We start from the raw sequence: 13,354 nt of genomic DNA, 5'->3' as shown, positions 1-13,354 counted from the left end.
GCGGACCGGGAGGACGAGATCCAGGAGCTGAAGAGGAAGTTGCACAAATGCCAGTCGGTGTTGCCGAGCGCGCAACTTATTGGGCCGAGGACCCGCAGGGCGCAGGGCATCTCCGCGGAGCCGCAGACGCACCAGGACCTGTCCAGGCAGGCGTTCCGGAAATATCCCAAATCGGACTGGTAAGAAGTCAGCCTGTCCTGCGCGTGTCCCGTCTTTGTCTTAGTGTGTTTATCACTTGATAAATCCATGACCTTCCTCTAAAAGTGTGAAAAATGCTTGGGTGCGGGTTGCTCAAACAAGCGCACAAGTTCACCCATTCCCCGCCCTCTCCTCACACTGTCCCGTTCTCTCCTTTTTTCCCCCCAATTTTTTGTTGTTAAACTTTTACGCATCTTCTTTGATCCTAAACAGCAGATTGAGAGTTTTGTCATGAATGAACGAGCGCTCTCAGTCTTTGGGTGAATGACGCAGCTCCAAGGCGAGCTCCAGAAAGAGCTCGTAATTGATCAGATCCATCACGGCGGTCCCAGGGGACCCAGACTGGAGGAAGTGCTGTGCATTATTGGCTTTTAGTAGCTGGGCGCTGAGGGCCCAAAGTGCATGTCTGAGGATATTTAATACTCCATTAGAAAACGCTTTGTTTGACCATATGCTTCCTTCATCACCTTCGGATGCTCGTTTTAGGCTCACAGCATCTTATTCTGTCCTTTTATTGTATTTTTATTTCCCACATCAGGAGGGCCTGCTGAGCAGCCAGTTGAGGTCATCACGTGGTAATAACCTTTGACCTTTACTGAAACGGCTGGAGGGACTTGGTTTGTCTTTATCTGTGATTTTATCCTTATTTTCTTTGATTTTCAAGCAACTTACCATCTCTGTCTCTCTCACACAAACACACACACACACACACACATGCACACACACGAAGCATGGCTCAGTGCCACAGCAAATGAGCCTGGTTTTATTAAGATGGCTAGACAATTTCCAGCCTTTATTTTTATTAATAAACTGCAGACAGGAAAAGCCCTCATTATACTCATTAGCAGAAGTGATGCTCAAAAAACAAAGATCTATCTATCTATCTATCTATCTATCTATCTATCTATCTATCTATCTATCTATCTATCTATCTATCTATCTATCTATCTATCTATCTATCTATCTATCTATCTATCTATCTATCTATCTATCTATCTATCTATCTATCTATCTATCTATCTATCTATCTATTTATTTGATCAGGTGGCCTGGAATCATCAATTATCAACTTTTCGAAAACCTAAGACCAGAGTTCACTGAAGATCCTTGACTGGGTTTTCCTAGAACAAACAGGTTAAATGCATGTGACCACACACACACACACACACACACACACACACACACACACACACACACACACACACACACACACACACACACACACACACACACACACACAGACACGCTCAACATGTTTGCATTGATGCAAAGCACAGCCTGTAGATGGTTGCCTGGGGTCGTAGACTGTGTGACCTCCCCATTAGAGTCAGGACGTGGCACCATCCTGCCGGCAGCCCGCCCCGCTCCTCAGGTTACAGCGGCAAGGAGCAGCGGATCCTGTTTCTATTGATCTGCATAGGAAAAGGGCTGAGCTGGATGGGCTGGAGAGGTGAAATTTAAAGCTCAGAGGAGCTTTGAAGGACACCGGGAGGAGGGCCTTTCTCGTGATGGGTGGAGGAGATGCTGAACAGGCCGGAAAGAGCCCGAGGGCACCTGCAATTTCCTGATAGGAAGCAAACTTTGCTGCTTCTGAAGCCTCGTCCCTTGGCGCACACGAGAATGAGAAAAGTGGTTTTACATAAAAAGCTTAAAGTCTGAATGTTTTTTGAGAAAACAGAGTTTGGGATCAACATGTTTATTTAATGGATTTACTGGTAGCTGAACAGATGTTCCTCACAGTTGCTTTGATTTACACTCTTTGGTTGTGTGATGGTTGGGAACAGTTTTGGGCGCCGCTCGTGCTTTGATCCAATTTTCTTTACTTTTACTGCTTTCATTTTTAATGTGGAAAACTCTCTCTCTCTTTTAATATATTTCAACACAGAATTGCATTTTTTATCCAGCAATTCAACAACCTTTAACCCGTTTCTTTTTAAATCACACACAAGCTGCGTTATTTCTCAATCTGTTGCAATATGACAGGGCTATTTGATGTGCATAATCTTGATTTTACCTTATTGTTTGGCATAATGGCTCCTTTTTTTGTTGATTTTCTGGCTCAGTTCTGTAAATCCACCACAAGAGGGCAGCTGTGATCTTTTTATTGGACCATCTTGCCTCCATTCAGAGTTGTTTACATGCCTCTTGTCAGGAAAAAAAAAAAGATGCCTTATTTGCACCACCTCCTCCAGCCCAAGAAGCCTCGTTCCCCCTCCCAGTTTCCTGTGCTGCACACCTGTCAGCCCCCACCGCCCCGCAGTAATTGCTGTTTTACCCTCGGTGACTCTCCATCCTATCAGATTGTCCTTGGCAGTTTATTCTCCACTGAATTTGTCCAGAGCGCACGGGGGCCCAAACGCTGCTCGCCGAGCTCGGGATGACTCATTGGGATCAGGTGGACGGATACCAGCCGCGCTCGGCGTCCACACACAACATCAGATCTGATGAGGAATGGGAGGCTGCTCGGAGGAGGCGTGATGTCTTGCTTTAAAGACACTCGCTGCAATGTCATGAAGACCAGTTAAAAAAATACAGGATGATATCCACAAAATCTGCACATTTTTCTCATATTGATGAGAAGAATTGATGATACACACCAGTGTGTTCGTTTACCTATGGGGAACAGCCGAAGTGATTGAAAATAGCTCATCAGTGGATAAAAGTGCTTTGTTTACATTGAGTGCATACCCACATTTCAGAAAAAAACCCAACATAGATGGAAAACTACTCAAGTAAACGCTTTCAAACTGCACCGTTTGATATAGTTCGGGACAAATTTTGGTTTTGTTTGATTTTATAGTTTGCAATGAGTGCTTTTAAGTTGCGCCAAAATAAAATTTGCCAACTTGAAGCCTTTTCACATTTAACGAACGTTCCCAAAAGCACCACTTGTTTTGGAGCATAAAAATGAAATCAGCTCCGGATTTTTTTTCCCAAATATATTTGCACCAAACAAGTGCTAAAACGCAATCCGTTCTATAATTGAACAGCCTCTCATCTTTGCTCTGAGGTTCATTAAGTTTTCCATCACCTCCAACTTCTCCCATTACGGCTCCCGCGCTCATCTATTCGGAGCTCGGCGAGCCCTCAGGGGGAGTCACCGAGGCATGATGACCGAAGTGTGCTTTTCTTCCTCACTTCATTATTCATGTGCGACAAGCGCGGCTCTGTGCGGCGCGGCGCGAGCTGCACCGCGCCACAGATTCCTGTAGGCGCCCTTCTCGCCATGCGCTCTCTCCGGGTCGCAGCCTGACGCACTCGGGGAGGACGAGCCTCCGCTGTCACATCACCGACAGAGGGAGGGAGGGAGCGAAAGAGGAGAGGAGGCAGAGGGAGGCACGGGCAGCAAACTTTAGCGCGGTTGTGCTCGAGATGCCGCACGGGCTCACCCGCCTTGGATTCCTCGGAGCGACAGGAGCCGCATCCTACCGAAGAACGTTTCATGCCGCACAAAGTTTGCGCGCTGCCCGGTAGAGGAGAGAGGACCAAGCCTCGGCCGCGTTCCGTTTCCTAAACTTACTGGAGGAGTCCCCCCCCACCCCCAGTCGCCCGCAGGCTGAAATGGGCACCCTGCGCGACCTCCAGTACGCGCTCCAGGAGAAGATCGAGGAGCTACGCCAGAGGGACGCGCTCATCGACGAGCTGGAGCTGGAGCTCGACCAGAAGGACGAGCTCATCCAGAGACTGCAGAACGAGCTGGACAAATATCGCTCCATCATCAAGCCGGCGACCCAGCAGGTCCACAAGCAGAACGAGCTGCAGGAGCAGCAGCGCACGAAGAGGCAGGCGATTTCTGCCGAGCCCACCGCCTTCGACATCCATGATCTCAGCCATGTCACCCTGCCTTTCTACCACAAAAGCCCACGGTGGGTGTTCAGATTTTCCCTCCTCACATTGACCACCAATTCAGGTCACGGCGTTGTGTGCGTGTGCTCGTTTCCCACCTGTGCGATTCTGGCGCGTAATGTCGCGCAGCAGGTCCTTCACCTGTAGCGCGTGCATGAATTAGATGCTGCATTGAAACGCACACACACCCCCACACACACGCAACCACGCTCACACACACACACACACAATGAAGATACTGAAGGGAAATGTGACATGTCTGCAACTCTGTACCCTCAAATCATGGAACTTTTAAGTTTATTTTTACCAAAATCTAAATATTAGAGACATCACAGACAAATGGAATGCCATCCAGCGAGGTTTATGGAGGTGGTGGCAGCAGCTGTTTAATTTTCAGCACCTGTTTAATACAAGTTGTGACAGCCAGCATAACAGCCTCTCTGTGCATGTTTATCTTATAGTTCTTCAAGATCTTCTTCCTTTTCTTTGCGAGCCTTCAAACAGTTTCCCCCCTTGCTGAGCCAGAGCTGCAACAGGAGGTCTGAGCCTCAATAAGTTCATTAAAAAAAAACTATCTGTTGGGTTTGAACTTTTGCTGAGCTAAAGTAAACTTCCTGGTGTGCAGGACAACCGCTCTTCACGGTCTCAGCACATTTTAAGGAAACACTAATCTAAAATAGGGACAAAAAAATAAACCAAAAAAAAAAAAAATATAGCGTTTTGGTTCAAAATATGGATCTGAGCTATTTTTAAATCCCCTTTCCAGCAACAAATGACCCTTTTTATACCCTGGCTCATGCTGTTTTTTATGATTAAAGTGGAATAAGAAGAACCTTCTCCTTTTGAAGTGAGCTTATATGTGCCAGATGTGTCATTCTGCTGACAACTGAAAGGATTCAAATATGAAGTGTTTTTTTTTTATTTGAGCAGCAAAGTGTTGCAGATCTCTGTCATACCTGTCAGCCTGGCGATGGAGGAAACACAAAACAGACACGTCGCTTCGGTTTTCTGTATTATTTTTCTTCCTGAGATGTTGGACACTGGCCTGCAACGGCAGATGGGGGAAACACACTCAAGTGACCATTTCATTATGATAATTACCCTCCCTCTAAGCCTTTTATGATATGAGTGTGCATGTATATCCATTTAGAAATTTTCCAGGGACTCCTGGCGAGACAAATGCTTTAAGCATGATTAAACCGACACAAACCGGAGTCATGTGCTGCACCGTGGCCTTTCTGAACACTTTTAAAGTTTTTTGTTTTTGTTTTGTTTTAACTAGAAAACTTTGTCATTGAAATTACTCTCCTCTCACTAAGACCCTTAAGTTCAGTCTCTCCAATGTCGGCTTCAATTTCCTGCGGGGCTTCTGCGACACCTTTTCACAATCTTCATTTGCCAGAGGATGACATTTTGTTTATTAGCTCACTCCTAATAAGCATATACATGAAAAATATGATGGGAAAGCAGATGGACACAGAATATGAATGACTTAAGAGGGTCTAGTCGCTGCTCTCTTACTGTCTCTATTATCAGTCAGTTCGTTTGGACATTTTATCTTGAGCAACTCTGTAATCCTTGTGTTTTTTTCCCCCTCCCAGAGTTGATATTTAAACCCAGCCTTTGCAATCAAAAACAGCTCCATCACTTGATTCTTTTTGTTTGTGGTAGTTGAAGTGCAGCGATAATGCTTGTTGCAATTGGCCAAATGTTTTTTTTTTCCTTAATATTTTCCCAGTTTATCTTCTTTACTCGGCCGTTATAGGGCATTCTTTTGACATATGCTATCCATCCTTCTCTGTCTCATTTCTGCCTCGTCCACCCCTCGACTTCTTTTTGCTCCTAAAAGAGCATATTTTCTCCTTTTAAGGAAGACCGAACTTGCTCGGCTCAAACTTTACTAGTGGACGAAAACATGTATGTCATTCTCACAAAGCGGAGGGAGGCAGATGTTTTTATAGGGCCTGGATGAAAGGGGTTGCACAGCGACGGCAGCGATCAGGCTTGAAAGGCTGTAGGTCTCTTGGGTGTAAATTTAACAAGAGCAGGGTCAAATGGACTCCCTTTTCAGATCGAAGTTCGGTTCGGAGGGAAACAAAAACAGATTTTCGGCTTGCTCTTGTTAATTTAACTCATTCTTATTGCATGGAAAAAAAAGCCAGACTTTACTATCTTAAGAGTCATCGAAGTCCAGAACTTGGCGCTTCTTTAATAATGTTTACTCCCCAGAACCTAATGAGGATTTTCAAAATTAAATCCAAATTATCTTCCCCACCTGCCAAAAATAGGACAAAGGGTTCAGCGTAGACTGAGGGTGAGAATATAAAACAGGTGCAATACCTCAAGCCTTTCTTATTAAATATCTTGCAGCAGCATGACTAGACTCTCAAGGGCAAAATGAAAATATCTGATGAGTATTGTTTTTTGGGGGGGGGTCATCAAGGTACAGTGGCACTGTAAGCAGCACCAATGTTGAAAGCAACTTCACTTCGCTTTACCAAGAATCTCAGATGTTTGCATTTTCTTGGATAAGGTATATTTCATCAAAAATGCCATTCAGTGAAGGCTGCTCCTCTCATTTTTATTTCCTTGGTCTGACGTTACGAGCGTTCACTGAGAGCAAAGCACAAATTCAAAGACTGGATGATTTATTGAACAATCAGAGTCTTTTGACCTTAAGCGGAGAGTCTGAGCTCGGTGCTTGAGTCTAAATAAAATGTGCACTGCTGTTATTGTTGCTCAGGTTGTGGACTTGTGGGCTTTCTGCTGCTGGCAGGCGTTGGGAGAGCCCAGCTTCATAAATGTCTTCCAGCCCGTTTGCCCTTTCGGCTCTAAGCTATCCAGGTGATCAGAGTCAACAGTGCACTGCAAAAAAAAAAAAAGGGCATCAAGCTCCAAACAGGAAGAGGAGTTCCTCCTGATTCTTCGAGCGGCGGGTAGTTGAGTGTGAAAACTTCACATTCCCGTGGGAGTGGTCTCCTCTCTGGATTAACTCTGACACATGTTATTAACCTCATTCCTTTCACCGGCGCTTTGTCTGAAAGCAGCCGCGCGGCGCTCAGCTGAGCAGTTCAGAAGGTGATGATGAGATACTTCAATGAATGAGTGATCCCGACTCCCCCCCTCCCCCCCACCCCCATCTCTCCTCACTTCTGACTAACTGAGCGGATCAGACTGACGCTTCCTTTGAGGTTTCCCATTTCACCGCACCTGGCCTGCTTTCACCTACTTACCGCGGACATTCTTTACGTACAAACATCCTGCTGCATCCGAAGCGCGCTCTCTGATTTCAGGGATAATTCCTCCCCTTTCACAATGTCGCCTGACGTGCATTTACCCTGCTTTCTCTTTGAGTCCGCCCGACAGAGTGCTCTCGCAAAACTGCACGTTAGCTTTAAAGTTAGTTTTCTTCCTCTCATGCATATTGATTTAGTAAAAAAATACTCCCGCAATGCCCTAACGACTCCGCAGCCTGAAGGCCAATTTGGTTTTCAGAAGTGCCCCCTGATAGGCCACAATCTGCTTCCTTTAGGCATTTTATCCACTTGTTCCTACATTAAAAAAAGACATTTTTACCTTGATGTCTCTGTGGTAGGGGTCTCTTTCAGAAAAGCTTCAGTGCTCTTTGAGTTTGACTTTAATTGCTTCACAAAAAAAAGCAACACACTGAACGGGTCAACGTCCTTCAGAATATTTTAATTCCAGGCAAGGTTTTTGTTTTAATTGTGGCCCCACGACTCTGTGGCCACAAGGCGTCTTTTGCACAGTTCTTGAACTCGTTTTGTTTGCCTCCAGGTCCAAGGATCTGATCAAAGAAGCCATCTTGGACAACGACTTCATGAAGAACTTGGAGCTGTCGCAGATCCAAGAGATTGTGGACTGCATGTACCCTGTGGAGTATGGAAAGGACAGCTGCATCATAAAGGAAGGGGATGTGGGCTCGCTGGTCTACGTCATGGAAGGTAAAAACTCTCACAAGCAGAAATAATAGACACACCCCCAGGAGCCTCATATCTACCCAAATGAACACCACAGTGACATTCTTTTTTCTAAAAAGAATGTCACTGTGATACTCTTTTTAAAAGCAAATTTTTGGATCTTGGGTTCCTTGTCTGTGTTAAAAAAACAAAAAACAAAAACAAATGTCAGCATGGCAGCCATGGAGAAAAAAATGAAATGCTCAAATGCTTTGTGATCACTCATGTAGTGTTGATTTCACCTTGTATATTGTTTCAGCGTGTGGTTTCTTTTATTGAAAGGAAAAAAAAATGAAATGAGCACGACTGCTTTGATGAAAGGGAACAATGGCACAACATCCATTCTCGCACTGATAGGGTTTGTGAAAGGGCATTTTTGGTCCATGATTTGTGGCGAGAGCTGCTGCAGTTAAATGCTCATTGAGCCATTGTCCCGGACAATAGGTTTGACCTTAGTAGTGAAATGGAAAATGGCCTCAGTCAATGTCTGAGCAATGTAATTGATCATTATGTGGTAGTGAACTTGAAAGTCTGCAGCCATGTAGAGGGGGAAAAAAAAACAAAGGACTCGAACACCAATAGTCAAAGTTTCTGTTACTGCAGCGACTACTTTGCAGATTTATTATTGACACGTTCAAACTAGAAAGAGAGGAAAAGAAAAAACTAAAGCCAAAGTGAGGCCAATAAACACACAATCAAATGAACGTCACCTCTTTGATGAAACGATTACAGTTTATCAAGGTTTTTATAGTCACTGCCACTTGATCGTTATCTTTTTGAAGAAGCCATCGTCTTTTTATTTTAAGTTTCTTCTACAAGTACATTTCCACTCATGTTTTGTAAATATAAGGGCTAAATCCGAGTTTCCTCGGTTTCCTCCAGTGAAATGTTCCAGATGCTTCTAGGTGCACCACAAGCCCAAAGCACACAGCAGCTGTTCCACGCTTTGCTTCAAAGAAGGAGGACTCCTATTCTAGAAAAGGTTTTTACTTTTTGTATTCCAGACGCAAATTCGTTTAAAGGTGCCCCGCAAAATCAATTTAAATCTAACCCTTCTATTGGAGTCGTTTCCTAAAGAAACAAAAGTGAAACAAATTTTTTATTTTCATGTTGCTTTTACGAAGTTATATTTGTTCAGGTGCTCCTGCAGAAGAGTCTGCTAAATCTGTCTTTAAGTTGAGACTTTGATCTGCTTTTTCGAGAATCATACAAGCAGTAAGCCGTAAAAGTTTTCTTTCATGGTTTCCCAGAAATTATCTTGACTGTACCGAAAAACCAAAAACCAAACCAAAACAACAAAAGCTTTCCGAAAACTCTTTCAGAGCATTAGAAGAACGAGTTCATCAGTTTTTATAGGGCTTCAGGTTTTTCTTTTAACCTAGTGTGGCTGTTTGGAAATGTTTTGAAAATGCCTGAGAAGTCCGAGTGCTTTTAAAACTTCGAAGTTTAATGAAAAGGATTGTGAACTCCTGTGATATCCTGGTGAACTGCTCAGGGTGTCTGCTGCGTACCCTGAACAGGATGGGTTTAAGCTTTGAATGTGCAGGTTTGGAAAATAAACGAATGCGTTAAAGTTACCAAACCACAGCTCTAATATCTAAGAATTAAACCATGATAAAGTGTTTATTAGTACCCAAGGATTTTCCCACTTGGTTGTTTTCATCACTAATGTTCTATGAAGCAACAATAATCCATTAAATGCAACTTACTGAAAAGACTGTTACAGTGTTTGGCTTGCCTTTTGCCTTTCGCTCATCTTTGACTCGAGTTCTTCATGTCTCAACTCTAATGGCCTCACAACTGATTAAATAACTTTTATGCTTGACTTTGGCATGCTGTTACACAGAAAATGTTGCAAACCTTCTGGAAGCCATTCAGTACTAAATAACAAGTTAGTCTAGATTAAAGCTTTTGAAGTTGGAAAAACTTACTTAAAACATCCCCGATAATGTGATCAGGTAATTGGGGAGTGGGAAAGAACGGAGACACGGAGAAGGTTGGCTCTCGTTGGTTGGAATCGAGGCGGTGGCATTTAAAGGTTGATATTTTACTAAGACGAATGAGTCACAGAAATTGATTGTTGCTTCTGTTGTTGCCCTCCTACCTTTAATACTGGGCAAATGAGACATTTCCTCAATGCTCTTTTTGGTCAAATGTAGTCAAAAAATAAAGGCCATCTTGAATGGGGTTGACTCCTAAATGTAATGAGTTGTAGATGTAACATCCAATGATTTCTTTCTGCAAGTTTCATTAAAGGTTCTCCAGTGGTTCATGAGATCTTTTTGGGAACACAAACACAGGAGTTCAAGAAGGAGAACACTTTTTTTATTTATGTTTTATGAAAATCTGTTAGAAAACATAATTCTTGTCATCTAGGAGTCATAAAGACATTCCGGCCTTTATTATTCTGAACATCAGATGTGTACACATCCTGTACACATCCTTTTTATCAATTTTTATCAAAGTCCACAAAACTGTAAAAGTCTCTTCCATTATTTAGTTTTCACGGGGACAGTTCCAGCACACGTAAGCACATTTAGTTGACTTTATCGCTGTACTCAAGGAGCAACTTTTACCAACTATTTATTTTAGACTACTTCTACGTTCGCTTGTGCAAGCTGCGTTCACATCTAGCCCTGTTCATTTAATTTATGCAAAAAGTACGGTCCTTTTCCCCTTTATCTGTGGGCTGCAGAGAGACAAGTCAAATATGCAAAGAGTTTATGCAAATCCGATGCAAAACCCAGACTCTGGACTGAACACCGTGCTGCAAACGTCCTGATGAAATGCTTGGGAAAGTGTCGAACCTGTAGTAGCAATAAAAGAAATAAGGAGTAACGTCCTCGTTAATTAGTGCGCCACAGCTCAGAAGGTTGTGGGTGAAAACATGAAAGACAAACAGTTTTCCCAGAGCGTGACTCTCCCAGGCTTAAAATCTGCTGTCAATCTCCTTCCATGATGAAGGCTCTGAGAAGATGACGGTGCCAGAGGTGAATTGTCATGCTAGGTCACCAGTGAGCAAGTGTCACACAGAAATGATGAAAGAGTTCCTCTCGAGTGCGACAGAAAGAGAAAAAAGAGCGATACAAATCTAAAAGAGAAATAATTGTAGAGGGGCTTTGTGGTTTCCTCTTTGACAGAGACAGAAGACTTCGAACCAGAGCTTCAGATTCAACAGCTGTCACTTAAAATCTAATTTTTGGTTGATTATTTGTCATTTCCAAATCCTCTGGGGCCAGCTTATATCATATTCATATTCATTTTATCTGATCTGTGACTTCCTCAAACTTAGTTTCTGTTCCTAGCTTTGCGTTTGGCTTTTTTTTTTTGTCCGTCTCTTGTGTGGCTTCAACTCCGGACTTTTTTTTTTTTTTTCTTTAAACAAAATTGTGCAAGGAGCTTTTCGCAGCCCAAAGGAGATGACTTTATACCAAGGACTGCGGAAGCCTGTCGGAGTCCGTGCCTCTTCATAATCCTGGCTGACAGGACGTCTGAGCGTGCCGTGCCAAACATGCAGCTGCGTCGTCTCAACAGTGTACATCATTTCCCTGTCAAATGAAATGATGGGCGCTGAGGCAGTTGTGTCATTTATTACACGACATGATAACGTCCGGTTATGGGACTGATGTGGTTTATCATTCATCACGCAGCCGAATGAAGCAGAAGTGATCCTGGCACTGCGACTGTGACGAGCCCTCTGCCAGCCCTTAGACTCTGCAGCGAACGCTCGCTGTGTTTTGGTCAGACAATTCACTGGGCTGTAAACAAGCATCTGTCCAGTTTAAAAAAATAAAAAAGAACCAAACAGACAAAAAAAAAAAAAAAATACAAAGACTGATTGCAATGGAGACAAAGGCTCATGTTTCCATGGTGATGAAATTGGTTTTTGATTGTCAATGTCATCCCCAAAGACCCATACAGGTGGCTAATGATGATGATAATAACAAGTATAATCACATCCACTTACTATCAAGTATTTTATCTACAGTAACTCCCCCCCCCATTAGTAATCATTCCACTTAATCTAATGAAGCCGTGTTTTTTGAAAACAAATATGTGTACCGCAGAAGCATTTTACAGGAGGATATTCTTTAGAAGTTGTTTGTGTCACATGTCCGAAAAGAGCTAAAAATGTGGTCTTCTTAATGATTTAGATGAGGAAATTGTTGATGGAACCACAGGCCTGGTATTCCTTGATGGAATGCATATAATCTTTCATACCAGTTTTGTACTAATTGCATAATCTTATAATGAAGAACGACAGAGTTGTAACCATTTTGGTTGTAAAACTTGTAAATGAAGTTTTGTGCATTCTGGTGCGACATGGGGAGATTTTGGGAGACATGTCATTGCTCGAAGTATATGTTGGTCATCACTCTCAGCTACCACCAGATCAAATTTTAATTCAATATTTGTAAAAATCACCAGAGATATAGCCATTTCTGTGTTTGCTAGGGTTGATTAGCTGTAGTGGCCATCTTGAACTGGGTTAACTCCAAAAGTTAATCAGGTGGTGGATGTACCTCCAATGATCATTTCTTCAAAGTTTCAGTGAAATCCACCCACTGGTTCAAGAGATATTTCGCTAATGGTATAGACAAATGAACACACATACATATACAGGTAAAAAAATTATCACCCACCCTTTGCCTATTGGCAATGTGCGATAAAGAATATTTGCTGGTGTCTGGAAATAATTATTTTTTATTGATTACTGTTCTATTTAATCCTAAGTTAATTAGTTGAAGATTTTATCTTGGAACAATGTTTATCTGTTTATCCCACCAGTGGGCATGAAGCCCTCAGACAATGAGTTTTTGAAAATCAAAAACAAAAAATGGGGCTTTCTCTGCATCTTCCAGTGAATATGAAGCCTCCAACATGAGAACAACCAGAGTTCCTTTTTAAAAGTAAAGATGAAGAAAATAAATAACAGCCTTTAATTGTGAAAACAAAAAATGCTTAATTAGGACTCAAAGCTGATTTTTTAGTTTATTATTGACTGCCTTCAAGGCAGCAAGTGATAAATAAAATTTGCCTCTGTGTGTGTTTGTCTGACTGTTAGCAAAATATCTCATGAGCCACTAGATGGATTTTATTGAAACTCTTAGAAAGTTATTATTAGACATGCAGTACATTTTTTATAATGGGAGCAGGTCAGCTCACTGCACAACAACTCACTGTACTTCAAGTCAACTCACTGCACCTGACCAACTCACAACAAGTCAATTCACTGCACCTGACCAACTCACAAGTCAGCTTACTGCACCTGACCAACTCACAACAAGTCAGCTTACTGCACCTGACCAACTCACAACAAGTCAGCTCACTGC

The 13,354-nt window shown here is 42.8% G+C and overlaps 1 protein-coding gene across 1 annotated transcript in view; it reads left to right on the top strand.

Annotated features, from left to right (window-relative positions):
- The first annotated feature begins 3,507 nt into the window (after positions 1–3,507).
- Positions 3,508–13,354, top strand: part of LOC108242381 (cGMP-dependent protein kinase 1) — an 88,854-nt gene continuing 79,007 nt past the window's right edge. The window contains exons 1-2 of the mRNA XM_017427173.3: positions 3,508–4,064; positions 7,840–8,006. Of these exons, the coding sequence (XP_017282662.1) occupies positions 3,760–4,064; positions 7,840–8,006 (472 nt within the window). The 5' untranslated portion in view covers positions 3,508–3,759. The remainder of the gene's footprint in view (positions 4,065–7,839; positions 8,007–13,354) is intronic.

Source organism: Kryptolebias marmoratus, linkage group LG22, assembly GCF_001649575.2.
Source record: "Kryptolebias marmoratus isolate JLee-2015 linkage group LG22, ASM164957v2, whole genome shotgun sequence".
NCBI classification, from domain to species: domain Eukaryota; kingdom Metazoa; phylum Chordata; class Actinopteri; order Cyprinodontiformes; family Rivulidae; genus Kryptolebias; species Kryptolebias marmoratus.
Note: the sequence above shows the minus strand (reverse complement) of the source record. Positions and strands in the feature narration are given on the sequence as shown.